General features: G+C 38.9%; 1 protein-coding gene across 4 annotated transcripts in view; it reads left to right on the plus strand.

Moving 5' to 3' along the window:
• rgs3a (regulator of G protein signaling 3a) overlaps nucleotides 1-14,613 on the plus strand; it is a 152,467-nt gene that overhangs the window by 31,311 nt on the left and 106,543 nt on the right. For all 4 annotated transcript variants that reach the window (XM_042723062.1, XM_042723064.1, XM_042723063.1 and 1 more), the window contains one exon: nucleotides 5,040-5,151. In XM_042723062.1, the coding sequence (XP_042578996.1) occupies nucleotides 5,040-5,151 (112 nt within the window). The remainder of the gene's footprint in view (nucleotides 1-5,039; nucleotides 5,152-14,613) is intronic.

Here is a 14,613-nt window from a genome sequence, read left to right on the forward strand (position 1 = left end):
TGACACAATCCGGGATGCCATTAAAACAAACTATTTACTTATTTCTTATGTTGGGTACATTCTGATATCTATACAAAGACAGGACCACACCCCTATTTTAATATCTCTGCCTCATAAAACGTACATACACATCCATGGCAACGATGATCGCGGAAAAACGCGAAGATGACATACAATCATATTTTAATCAAAAGCCAACACAGATAAGTTGTGTAAAACAAAGCAAAATCAATGTTACTCACCTAAAAAAAAAAAAAAAAAAAAAAAACGCAACGCAACCATGGCGTCCGATTTTGAGCCTTGCCACTCCTAGAGTTCTCTCCACCGCTGGAAAGCTGCTCAGATATTTATGCAGGTCCTACCTCTTGCCTGATCGTAACCCAACTTTTTAATGTTTTGTTCCTCTACTATTTTCCTTTTTTTTTTATCTGCCATCTCTCTATCTATAGTCAATCTACTAATATCCATCCTGTGCAGTCAAATTGAGTGCTCTCTTCTCTCTATCATTACTATACATGCCCCTTACTGTTGATTGGCTACAAATTTGTTTTTGGGACTTTTTTAAAATATTGCCTAGTGCACCTACTTGCAGGATGTTTTAATGGTACAAAAAAAGACCTCTATCAAAAGGCAAATTTAATTTCTCATGTCATGACCTCTTTAAAACATTGCATAAATGCATTGCGGCATTCAAAACAAAGCATATTCAGTACTTAAAGTATAGTGGTAACATAGACGCGACAGTACAATTGACAATATAAAATGGAAAATAAATAAGGTGACAAAAACTGCAATGCAGAAAATGAGGAAAAAGACATGGATAAAAGATAAAAGGGAAATAAATAAAGAATTAAAATAAAAAAGTCATAAATTAAACTTGGTAGTGCAGTTGGTACAGTGAATACACTATTGTGTACATTGTGTGTCTTCAATATCTGTTCCAATATCTTTGACACAGTTTAAGAGACATTTTATCATGCTTTCACATGTTGATTTAAAAATCATGCCTAACTTAAGGCATTCACTTCAGTGGAAACTCATGATTACTGAATACTTTATATTTTAAGTGTAATTTAATTCTGTGCAACAATCATGTTTCAAGCTGCAGTGCAGTCCAATTTATAAACGGACATTAAAATCAAATAATGTTGAGCAAAATTACTTGCTGCAGGATGATGAACAAAAATGATGAAATAAAATCTTTTTCACTTTGTCCATAAATATGGAATTGGATCAAACTGAATTGTTTTCTGTATAAAATACATATCGATTTCACCCTCCTTAATAGACACAGCAAATTAAGCTTATTTATCTAATGTAAAACACATATTGTTCATGTGAATCCTGTGATAGGACTCAGAGAGCACTAACATTGGCTGTTGCTATGATACACAGACTGCAGGGCATCTAAAGTTTCAAGGAAGATCAAGGGAGAAAACAGGATTGGTAAACAAAGGGGATCTGAGAAAAAGGGAAGGAAAGAAAAGACAATAATACATGTAGGACATAAAAGCTGCATGCATAATAACTATGAATGAATTATATGTAATATACACTCACCTAAAGGATTATTAGGAACACCTGTTCAATTTCTCATTAATGCAATTATCTAATCAACCAATTACATGGCAGTTGCTTCAATGCATTTAGGGGTGTGGTCCTGGTCAAGACAATCTCCTGAACTCCAAACTGAATGTCAGAATGGGAAAGAAAGGTGATTTAAGCAATTTTGAGCGTGGCATGGTTGTTGGTGCCAGACGGGCCTGTCTGAGTATTTCACAATCTTCTCAGGTTACTGGGATTTTCACGCACAACAATTTCTAGGGTTTACAAAGAATGGTGTGAAAAGGGAAAAAAACATCCAGTATGCGGCAGTCCTGTGGGCAAAAATGCCTTGTTGATGCTAGAGGTCAGAGGAGAATGGGCCGACTGATTCAAGCTGATAGAAGAGCAACTTTGACTGAAATAACTACTCGTTACAACCGAGGTATGCAGCAAAGCATTTGTGAAGCCACAACACACACAACCTTGAGGCGGATGGGCTACAACAGCAGAAGACCCCACTGGGTACCACTCATCTCCACTACAAATAGGAAAAAGAGGCTACAGTTTGCACGAGCTCACCAAAATTGGACAGTTGAAGACTGGAAAAATGTTGCCTGGTCTGATGAGTCTCGATTTCTGTTGAGTCATTCAGATGGTAGAGTCAGAATTGGCGTAAACAGAATGAGAACATGTATCCATCATGCCTTGTTACCACTGTGCAGGCTGGTGGTGGTGGTGGTGTAATGGTGTGGGGGATTATTTCTTGGCACACTTTAGGCCCCTTAGTGCCAATTGGGCATTGTTTAAATGCCACGGCCTACCTGAGCATTGTTTCTGACCATGTCCATCCCTTTATGACCACCATGTACCTATCCTCTGATGGCTACTTCCAGCAGGATAATGCACCATGTCACAAAGCTCGAATCATTTCAAATTGGTTTCTTGAACATGACAATGAGTTCACTGTACTAAAATGGCCCCCATAGTCACCAGATCTCAACTCAATAGAGAATCTTTGGGATATGGTTGAACGGGAGCTTCGTGCCCTGGATGTGCATCCCACAAATCTCCATCAACTGCAAAATGCTCTCCTATCAATATGGGCCAACATTTCTAAAGAATGCTTTCAGCACCTTGTTGAATCAATGCCACGTAGAATTAAGGCAGTTCTGAAGGCAAAAGGGGGTCAATTAAGGAGGCAAAGACCTTTCAACAAGGCCATCAGCCTCATTTATAAACTCTCTAATCCATCATTCCTTTTGTTGTTTAATCTGTAGACTAATTTAACCCCCTAACTGGAGTCACACAAAGTAAGGAATGCATGACTTTGTAAGTTTCCAAACCAGAACAGAAAAGATACATGAGAAAGCAAATGGATTAATGTGATGGAATAAAGGAATGTTATATAACCTTTACCCAGAAGGCTTCTTAAGCCAAGAATGGTATTGCATAAAGCGAAGATCTGAAAAATTCACACTGAGGAGTAAGTGAGTGTTTTATAATCCTTACCTAGGGCCAAACTCTGACCTTAATTTACTAAAACAGCTGGCAGGCTATATTACAAGTGCTGAAGAGAGAAAGACCAGAGTCAGCATCTGGCCAGAGTGGTTCTGTCACCTGAGGAAGCACACAGTATTTTTGTTTCATGCCCTTTGTGGATATTGTGGAGTGAAGAATCATCAGCATGTTGTAATCAGCCGATTTTACCAGTCTGGAATGGAGCAGGACATCAGGATTTCGATAAGTCAGTGTTAAGGATAAATTCATAGTATATACAAAACCCTTTTTTAAAAATCTTGAAGTAAGTTCAAATGTAGTACCTACTTGGACAGTATGTGAGGGTCCTCCCTGTTGAAAAACAAAAACAAAATAAAAACAGTATATGCTGATTAGGTATGTTTTGAAGCATGGCTGTTGGTTTGAGCTGGTTCTTAGCTGGTCATGAGCTGGTTTAAGATGGACATGTGCTGGTCTTAAGCTGGTCCTGGGCTGGAGCTAGTTGCTTAGGACCAGCTTAGGACCAGCACATGACCAGAAAAGGACCATCTTAAACAAGCTCAAACCAGCACCTATGCTTCAAAACATACCTAACTTGCATATGCTGGTTTTTCCAAGAGGACTGTCACTCTGCTTGGTCTAGTTCTTTATCTCATATTTATGAATTGTTACCTTACTAACTTTGCATGCCACCTGAATTCTTCAGAGATGAATAAGGCTACACAACCTCTTGGGAACACTTTTTAGTGTTCTGTGTATGACAATGTCATAAGCCCATTATTATCTGCATATTTTCAAAAGATGACCTTTCAGAGCTCTGACATACTTGTGTTGAGCAACATACACAACTGATCAATGGGTGGATCAGTGGGTGGGCAAATCATACACTAGCAGGAGTAGTTGTTCTCCTGAAACATGCTATTAACTAACAGACTGTAGAGAGTGGTTCCCCTGAGACCGTGTGGGCAGACCCTCCATTTCTGGTAGATACTGCTGCCCTGCATGAACATTGTTTGTAAAACATGCTTACATTGATTGTTTTGTATCCTTCTGACAATTTGAAGAATCATGTAACCATGGTCAGACAACAGTGTTTCTCAGTTATTTAACCATTTCCCAGATAATGTGTAAAAACTGTACTTAAGTGCACTGTGCCTCTAAAATGTTAAACAAAGTACTTAAGACTTTTGCACACCACATAGACATAACTGTATATCTAATAAATTTAATGGAGATTACTTGGTTGTAAAATGTTTTTTGTTCAAAATTCTGAAACAGAATCAAGTCCACAAATGAGTGTCAAATTATTTTAAACTTAAAATTCTGTCCACTCTGTCACTTGAAACTGGTAAGCTGTGACTGTTCCACAATAATTATGCAGCTCATTTGCATGCAATGAAAAACACTGGTTGAAAAATTTCATTTGCAATTTTTGTTGGTTTATTTTTATTTTTTATTTTTTTTACGCTTTATGTGTATGCATGTGTGTGTGTGTAGAAGGTTAATATCCCCTTTTCACACTAGGCAAGAACTTCACCACTATACCAAGTTCTGTTCAGTTAAATGTAACCAGTGTTGCAATATGCATTGACAAGTGTAAACATCAGTTTCCATTGAAGTGAATGCTTCAAGTTTTGTGTTAAACAGAATGGAACAAACATTTAGGGAGCAATAAGGTGTAATAATTACATTATCATTAAAGGCATCTTTTCTCTTTAAACATTAACATTAAAGAAAACATATTTTCTTTGCTTCTTGCCATCTGAAAATTTGTTCACATGGGCATACACATTTATAGATAACACAACCCCCTTAACTGTCCCATAATTACTCCGTTTAAGGCCTTGATGATCTTTGCAGTCTTTGGGTGAATTATGAAGATAAGTTAATTACGGCTGCATGCATCACGTATTCCATATGACTCCAAATGCTCTTTTGAAACGTCTCCATTTGATCCATTTTTGTTGAATTTACACTCTCTCATGCTCTCTCTCTAGGTAACAATCTTTATATACTCAGATCTGATGTTGGTGACCAGAGAGGATGAACTGGGACGATGTAACGTCCTGCAAAACCCATTGTACCTGAGACAGTTGCAGCTGCGGGATGGTGAGTGACAACTCACACAAATGCACAAACATTTCCTACACTTACTCTTCAGGTGTTTGTCCCACAGTGTCAACATTCAGTGAAATATTTTTTTATGTTTAAGGTAAACCTCCCCTAAATAAGATAATTGTTATAAAAATTATCTGAAATTATATTATTAATCAAGTACATACAAAAATGAATGATCTCAGATTTTCCAACCTTGATTGATTTGTTCTTGTGTTTACGTCATGTCGGTAAACACAGAGGAAAATGCAGATACAATGTTGTGTGTGGTTACTGAAGAGTGGTCGTAGCTTGTTGCTGCAATAAATAGTGTTGATGTGCAGAATTTCATCTAATGCATGTGGATCTCAACAGTGATTCCTGGGAGGGGGGTCATTTAACATGGACAGTTCAACAGCATCCCTCAGTGGCCTCTGCATTGTCCAAAAAACAAACAAACAAACAAACAAACAAACAAAAAAATATTTCCAGACAGTCTGTAATCAAAAAAGAGAAAGTAACAGAGCCCTATGTGGTAATGTTCAGGAAAGAACATTACCATAGTTTCTCTTTGTTTCTGCCAGTGTTGGGGAAAGTTACTTTTAAAAGTAATGCATTACAATATTGCGTTACTCCATAACAAAGTAACTACTTACGTTACTTAGTTACTTTTTATGGAAAGTAATGCGTTACGTTACTTTTGCGTTACTTTTTAAATATGAACAGGGCCTGCTTGTTTGTTTTTGGCAAATATAAAAGCCTTTTCACACTAAAAGTGAAATTAATATGCCTCAGGCTGAAGGGAAAGTAAATTTACGTCCGTACAGTAAATGCAGAAGAAGAAATTTCAACACACTTATAACAAAAAAATAAATAAAAAAGACACCAAAATTTTTGTCTAGAGTAATTTTTGCTTATTACGGTTGAACTGGATCATCGAAGGTCAGAGGTCAAAGACATTGGTTTATAGAATGGAATTAAATACAGTACATAAAGGACATTTGTGTTGTTTAACATTTAATTATTGCACGTTTGCGTCATATTCCGAGTTGCATTATTTTTATTCATTTTGAGGAATACCGAATCTGATTTTTGAGTGAGTGAGATGAATTAATGCATATTCATATTTATTTTAAAACTACATTAACAGATTTCTCTCAACATGGGGACAGGAGAGCTGTCAATCAATAAATTGGAAAAAAAAAAAAAAAGTAACTTGCGTTACTTATTTGAAAAAGTAACTCAGATATACTCTTGTAAATTAAAAAGTAATGCGTTACTTTACTAGTTACTTGAAAAAAGTAATTGACAAATGACTTACTCAGTATTAATGTATTCTGAACTGTTGTACAAAATTCTGCATATGTGTGATGCTCGGCAATCACTTTGTTGCAACTACAACCGTTTCTGAGGAACTGCATTTTTGGCAGAAGAATGTTTTTATTAATATGATTACTTTTTATTTGCTTTGTTTTATTTTGTGAAACCTTGCTACTGTGGAATAACTGTTTTATAATAGCAATAAGCCCCGTGAAGCCATGGTTTACAGTGAATTTATAACAGCTAAGGGGTGTTGTAAAACCCCCTTAGCTGTTATAATTTCACTGTTATTAAACCACGTCTTCTTGGGGCTTTTTGCTTTATTTATTTATTTTTTGCCTTTTATATGATATGACGGTGGAGTGCAGACAGGAAGCGAAGTGGGAGAGAGAGAGGGGGGCAGGATCGGCAAAGGGTACATGACAATGTTAATGTATTTGGTTTTGGCGGAATAGATCTGCTATGCTGTGGCTGCTACTGTGGCAGACCAAGTACCGAGACTTGCTAATACATCCTCAACATGCTGCTTGTGAGCATGTAATGAATATTGCTGCTGCACATACAACATAAATGAATAACCCCCATAGCATACATGATCACCCTGTAGCAGATCTATACAGGTGAAGCTGGGTAAGGTGGAGGGTTTCTGAAGTGCACTGCTACTGCTAGAGCAAACACTGCCAGGAAATCGAATGTTGAGCAGCGAGGTCATATGTTACAGATACAGGAGAGAACCAATCATTATGTCATATTGAGATCTATAGGACTGCAACATCTAGAGTTTCATGCCAGACCTTTGTATTTGTCTTTTAACAAGAAGTTCAAAGTGTTGTACAGTAAGAATCATGAACATGTATTTAAAAAAAAATTAAAAAGTGTACCTCTTTAAGGGAATGACAAGGGAGGGGAATTTCTGCATGTAACAGTGGTAGAAGTTAAGAGAATCCTAAGAAGAATTGCAACTCTTTCACACCCTTGGGACAGTCGATGTAGCCTATACATTGCACAGAAGATTGGTGGAAGGAGCATTTTATGATTTGCGGAAGAGCTGATAATCTCAAAGATGCTGGTGTACCAACTAGACATGGTGAATGTGCTTGGTCAGGTTCAAGAAGTAGAAAAGAAAATTGCGTGTGTAGATGAGAAATCTGTGTAAGTACTCATGGTCTTCCTTGCAAATACAAATTAAGTTGTGTGTGAACAGGGACAAAAAGGAGAGCTTGTGATAACCCCTCCCTGTGGCTAGGGACTTCCTTGTGCGCTTTGTGCAGTGTCGTAGCGAGAGGAGAAGGTGGTGATTTTCTCAAGAGTGTGGTCTTGCTGATCTGTTTTGAGCACGCACAAGCTGGGAAACGTTAGAGTTTGCTTGAAGGAAAAAAAAGAGGAAGTCCTCATTGCAGTTTCCAAGCGTGGCTGTTGTATTGGCTGGATTTCACTTTTTTCAGAGTGCGGGGGATATTCGATTGGTGAAACCGGGAAACGCAGCCCCTCCATTGTGCAGAGCCGAGCAATGAGAGGAGATGACCATGGCTCATGTCCTCTGACTAAGGAGCGGTTTTTGGAGTGCGCAGTGGGCAAATGCCCCGAGGTTGAAATTAGTATAGGGAGAATAACTGTCAGGTGTCTTTTAGACACAGGTAGTAATGTGAGTACATTGATGGAAAGTTTCTTCAGTGAGCACTTGCACGGGGAAGATAGGGATATGCACCGAGATCAGAAGGATGGAGAAGCTGAACTCTTGCCTCCAGGAACTCTTGGAATAAATATTGCTCAGCGCTGCCGACAGCTAATCTTGGTGAAATTTGATAATGCACTGAAAGGAGCATTAGACTCAGATTGGCAAGATGCGCTCAGTAAAGTTCAGGAAGCAACGTCAGAAGGAGTGCAGTCTATAGTTCGAATAGCTGGAAAGGTCAAAACGCATGTACCTGCAGGCTCTGTTAACGCAGTTCAAGGTCAGGCGCATAAAGAATTACCTAGGACTAATGGGGTGGTTATACTTAAACCAGGGAAAATGCCGCTGCCAGGTGGTTTGGTCCTCTTGCCTACAGTAGTTTATGTTGTTAATTGAACGTTCCCGGTGCAGGTTCTGAATCTGGGGTCTGAAGATTTTTGGCTGCTGCCAAAGATCAGGCTTGGGGTGCTATCCCAAGGTTATCATGTGGAAAGTGGTTTGTGCGACGTAGTATTCCAATGGATCTCCCGAGACCATGAAGAAGTTATGGTTAGTTTGAGGTCGATGACGGAGACTCAAGAAGATTTGCAGAGCCCTTTAGACAGAGTGCAGCTAGGGGGAACTCCTGAGCAACAGGCTGAGATGTGCCAATGCTGAGGAAGTACGCAGATGTGTTTGCAGTATGTGACGAGGATCTCGGGTACAATGATATCGAAAAACATGAGATTCCTGTGACCAATGATTTGCCAGTCACACAAGCCTACAGACGGATCCCTCCAAATCAGTTTGAGGAGGTTAAGGAGCACATTTCCGGACTGCTTAAGAAAGGAGTTATTCGAGAATGTTCCAGCTCATATGCATCACCAGTAGTCATAGTCTGGAATGCAACGGGAATCTACAGCTATTTGTGGACTACTGCAAACTGAACTTGAAGACTCAGCGAGATGCATTTCCCCTGCCGAGAATAGATGCAAGCCTAGATGTGCTATGTAAGGCCCAGGTGTTTTCCACCATCAACTTGGCAAGTGGCTACAACCAGGTGGCTGTCCATGAAAAGGACCAAAATAAGATCTATATGAGTTTTTATGGATGCCGTTCGGCCTTTGTATCATGCCGGCGACATTCCAGAGGCTCATGCAGGCTGTAATGAGCGATCTGGTGTTTCAAATGGTCCTCGTTTATCTGGATGACTTGCTGGTCTATTCGAGTATGTTCAAGACTCACCTGGCTTGTCTGGAAACGGTATTCCGCCAACTGAGGAAGACTGGATTGAAGATAAAAGTGCAAAAAATGTCACTTTCTACAAACAGAAGTGAGGTTTCTAGGGCACCAAGTATGAGCTCAAGGTGTAGACCCTGATCACAACAAAGTCAATGCATTAATGCAGTGGCCAGTGCCAAAGACATTAAAGGACCTGCGGTACTTTTTTAGGATTTTGCAGTTATTACCACCGATTTATTGTGGGTTTCGCTAAGGTGGCAGGACCTTTGCACAATTTCATAAATTTGCGCACAAAAAGGGCAGTGGGGTTCAGTGCGATAAGTTATTCTAGGGCACTTGGACATCAGAATGCCAACAGGCATTCAAGCATCTTAAGGAAGAGATTACTTGCGCTCACATGCTATATTTTTCCCTCCTGTTTGTATTGGAGACCGATGTCAGTAGTTGTGGTTTGGGTGCTATCTTGTACCAGTGCCAAGGTGGGAAGAAAAGGGTAATAGCCTATGCTAGTCAGAGGCTAAAAGGTGTTGAACACAATGACCAGAATTACAGCAGTCTAAAACTTAGTTGGTGATTATTGTGTGGCCATCTGTAATGAGGTATATGGGGGTACCACTGTAGGACCAGACCTCGGCATAGCTAGACCGATCCTAGGGAATCTAGTTGAAGAGGAAGGTAGCCCAGATTCTGATCTCGGGAACATTCCAACATTGTGATTTAACATTTTTAGTTTTTCACTAACCACGCATAACATTTTTTTTTTCTCAAAAACACAATCATGTACATACATGCTGCTCACATATTATTATAGCCCAGTTTGTGCTGATTACAGTGAGATTAGACTTTAGCCATTTAGATATTTATAAGAAATGGAAAAAAAGCACAAATGTCAGGGCATGACAAAACTTCTCCAGGCCCCAAAAATACCCTTAGACTCCAGAGGGTTAACACTCTGAGGTCTAGGGGGTTTTGGGGGCCTGGAGAAATTTTGACATCCCCTGACTTTTTTCAGTTGCTTATAAATAGATAAATGGCTAAAGTCTAATAACACTGTAATCAGTACAAACTGGGCTACAATAACATTGTAAATAGCATGCATGTACATGATTGCGTTTTTGAGAAAACAATGTTTATGCGTGGTTAGTAAAAAACTACAATTTTGAAGTCACTGAAATAAGGTCATAAAACGCATACAGAGCATTTGTTCACAAGACTGTCAAACCTGGAGCTTGTAGCCTAGAATCTTTGCTTCAAAATGATGTGAAAATCATCTTGTTTACTCACTCACAGAAAACAATAGATTAATTTAAAATTTCTAAGACACTTTTTGTTTCAAAAGGGCATATGCGAGTAGGCGTCAACTATCATGAATATTTGTGTGATTCACACCTGAGAAGATAAAGACCCACATAATGAGCTGCATAATGAGCCTTTCAGGCAGGTGAGTGACCAAGAGAAAGAAAGAATGTGAGGACAAAATAAATGTATATATTTTTAGGTTTGTAGTTTATTTAGAATATATTTAATTATCCCACAAAATAACTTGAGATTCACTTGCGAGTACAGTTAAACCGTTTATTAGGAACAATCAAAGCTGACTTTCAAAGCTGAATTTTTAGCATCATTACTCCAGTCACACAATCTTTCAGAAATCATTCTAATATTCTGATTTCTTACTCAAGAAAAAAATGTATTATTATTATTATTATTATTATTATTATTAATTTTGAAAAGAGATGATTTTTTTTAATTAATTGAAAGAACAGTATCGTTTCTAACATGATTATTGTATTTATCATCACTTGTGTGCTAAATAAGTTTATATATATATACCGACTCCCAGCTTTTAAATGGTATAGTGTATATTGTTACACTTGGAGTAAGGCTGGAGTAATGATGCTGAAAATTTAGCTTTGATCACAGGAATATATTACATTTTAAAATATATTCAAATAGAAAGCAGTTATTTTAAATAGCAAAAATATTTCACAATATTACTGCTTTAGCAAATGCAACTTTCTGTATTTTGGATCAAATAAATGCAGGCTCATGTGTCATGTTGAAACATATAAATGAACGTCACATACCTGGCATTTCCAAAATGTATATTGTTTATGTGCTCTGAAGGACATACTTTTTTAAAGAGACTTTGAAGAGATGGGAGTGTGTGCCTTGCTTGGTCTTAGCTGTGTTCCAGGTTCCTGAGTGAGCTGCTTATTTTCATTGGCTCGCTTTGCAACAGGTTATTATTTATCTGAAATAAAAAAGTAAGCATACTGTTTACCCAAATAAACTGCATTATTAACATTATTGTGATGGTCACTGATACTATTAGTAATTTACAGGAAAAAAAAGAACACAATTACCACATAGCACATTTATTGTCAGTGATATTTACAGCTTACTTGATAGATTTTTTTTTTAATTATTATTTACACCAGAGCAGATATTGATGAACAGAAGCTTAGTTACATTCTTGAAAACACAAGCATGCATATTATTAAACACAAAACAACATATATATAGTTATAAACATATATGGCTATATTCGTGAACAGAGAATAGCCTATCTCTGTAAAGTTTTGTCTAATCATTCTTACTGACATTAAGCTAGAAACATTATAACTCATATTACTTTTATATCGTATTGCTGTCTATGTTATAGAACATAAAAAAAAACAAAAAAAACATCCACATCGTGAAGCATTGAGATGATGTAAATGAAACTTCATAATGTTTCACCTGATTATACATTTAGTCAGGAATTGTAGACTGGAAAAAGTCTAACTAGTAAAATGTGTACAAGTTATATGAAAACTAATACAAGTAGATTAATAATAAAGAAGACTTACTCATGTTTATCTCTGCTGGGTCAAGCAGCTTCATTCTTCTTTCTGAAGTAATCCAAATCTTATTCCTCTCTGCGGTCTTATTGAGGTGAATTATGTCTTATTCCTCTCAGCACGAAGTGAACAGTAACATTTAAAAAACGTGAAGTACAGTCTCGCTGCTTTGTTTGCTCTGATGAGGGCGGTTACCTGCGTGAGCTTCAAGATTATAATAACAATAGCGCGCTCGGCGCGTGGGCGTGGTCGCATTAGATATAATGGAGGGAGACGTGAAAGACGAACATCGCGTTGTTTTCATATGGATTACTTTATCACAGAATATTTGTTTTTGGTAGCACTTGCTCAATTTAAAAGTAGACATGTCAATCTTTCTATAGATATCTCTCTCTTGTCTCTGTGTTGAGTATTCACTGAGTTACAGTTCATTTTAATGACGCATTTCCGAATGAAGATCACCGCAGACCAAGGCTGCAGACAGCGCACCCTGTTTGTTTTCTTTATTTTATAAATTCACAAAGTTTTGTTGTTTTTATGTGTGGATACAAATAAAAGTAGATCCTTTACAGATTCGATTGATGTATTGCTCTTATCTGTATGATCAAAACTGAAAGTGTAATTTAAGTACTTTTCGGGGTTATCAGGAGAAAATGCCTCAAAACGCGTATACGTGTTAATCGACTCCAGAGGGTTAAGCCTTGTTAAGCAGTTTTGGTGTGGTCAGAGGAAGCCCTCTGCTTGGGAGAGACTAGGGCTGCCTCGGTAGGTGAAGTCATTACTCAAGCAATGGTTCAAGGAAGTTCAAGGAAGATGGAGGACTATTGTATTGAGTAATTGAGTAATTGATGACACCTTCTTGGGTGAGTGTCAACAACTGTTACTTGGGGCACCAAGCAATCGAAAGGACGCTGAGCTTGCTCAAACCAAGGTGCTATTAGGCAGGAATGTATGAGGCTGTAGACACGTCGGTAAAATACTGTCAACATTGTGTGGTTGCTAAGATGCCACAGCCCTTAGATTCGGCCATCCTGGACCCCTTTTCTGGCTTCTTGACCATTGGAGGTAGTTGCTGTTGATTTTACTACACTGGAGCCAGCTTCTGAGAACATGTTCTGGTGGTGACCGATGTTTTTACTAAGTTTAACCAAGCATTCCCGATCAGAGACCATGGCTAAGGTCCTCCTGATAGAGTGGTTTCTCAGGTATGGAGTGCTAGAAAGACTGCACTCTGACCAAGGGAGAAACTTGATGGTAATAGGTGAACATTGCAAGTTGTATGGGGTTTCGGAAGTCAAGAACTTCCCCATATTATCCCCAAGGAAATCCCAAGTGTGAGCGATTCAGTCGCACTTTGCATAACCCGTTAGGCTCGTTGCCGCCCGAGAAGAAGAGAAGATGGCCTGAGCATCTGCCAGAGCTGGTGTATGCCTACAATGCAACTCCTCATTTTTCGATGGGGTATTCTCCAGTTGGTTTTCGGTTCACAGGGAACGACTCCAAGAAGTGCATATGAGAGCGAAGGAGTATGCAAAGAAGAAAGCAGAAGAACGAGCTGATAGACATGAGAGCGTCCAATGGGGAGTAATAAAATCCAAGATGCAGGGGCACCAGAGGTTTATGTCATGTTATGTTTAACACTAGTGGGGTATGTCCAGTTCCTGCTCAAAGGACAGAGATGTCGTTAATCGACTCCAGAGGGTTAAGCCTTGTTAAGCAGTTTTGGTGTGGTCAGAGGAAGCCCTCTGCTTGGGAGAGACTAGGGCTGCCTCGGTAGGTGAAGTCATTACTCAAGCAAGGGGATAAGTTCAAGGAAGATGGAGGACTATTGTATTGAGTAATTGATGACACCTTCTTGGGTGAGTGTCAACAACTGTTACTTGGGGCACCAAGCAATCGAAAGGACGCTGAGCTTGCTCAAACCAAGGTGCTATTAGGCAGGAATGTATGAGGCTGTAGACACGTCGGTAAAATACTGTCAACATTGTGTGGTTGCTAAGATGCCACAGCCTAAGATTCGGCCATCCTGGACCCCTTTTCTGGCTTCTTGACCATTGGAGGTAGTTGCTGTTGAATTTACTACACTGGAGCCAGATTTTCTGATGGTTGAGAACATGTTCTGGTGGTGACCGATGTTTTTACTAAGTTTAACCAATCATTCCCGATCAGAGACCATGGCTAAGGTCCTCCTGATAGAGTGGTTTCTCAGGTATGGAGTGCTATAAAGACTGCACTCTGACCAAGGGAGAAACTTGGTGGTAATAGGTGAACATTGCAAGTTGTATGGGTTTTCGGAAGTCAAGAACTTCCCCATATTATCCACAAGGAAATCCCAAGTGTGAGCGATTCAGTCGCACTTTGCATAACCTGTTAGGCTCGTTGCCACCCGAGAAGAAGAGAAGATGGCCTGAGCATCTG

This window comes from Cyprinus carpio, chromosome B5, assembly GCF_018340385.1.
Source record: "Cyprinus carpio isolate SPL01 chromosome B5, ASM1834038v1, whole genome shotgun sequence".
NCBI lineage: Eukaryota > Metazoa > Chordata > Actinopteri > Cypriniformes > Cyprinidae > Cyprinus > Cyprinus carpio.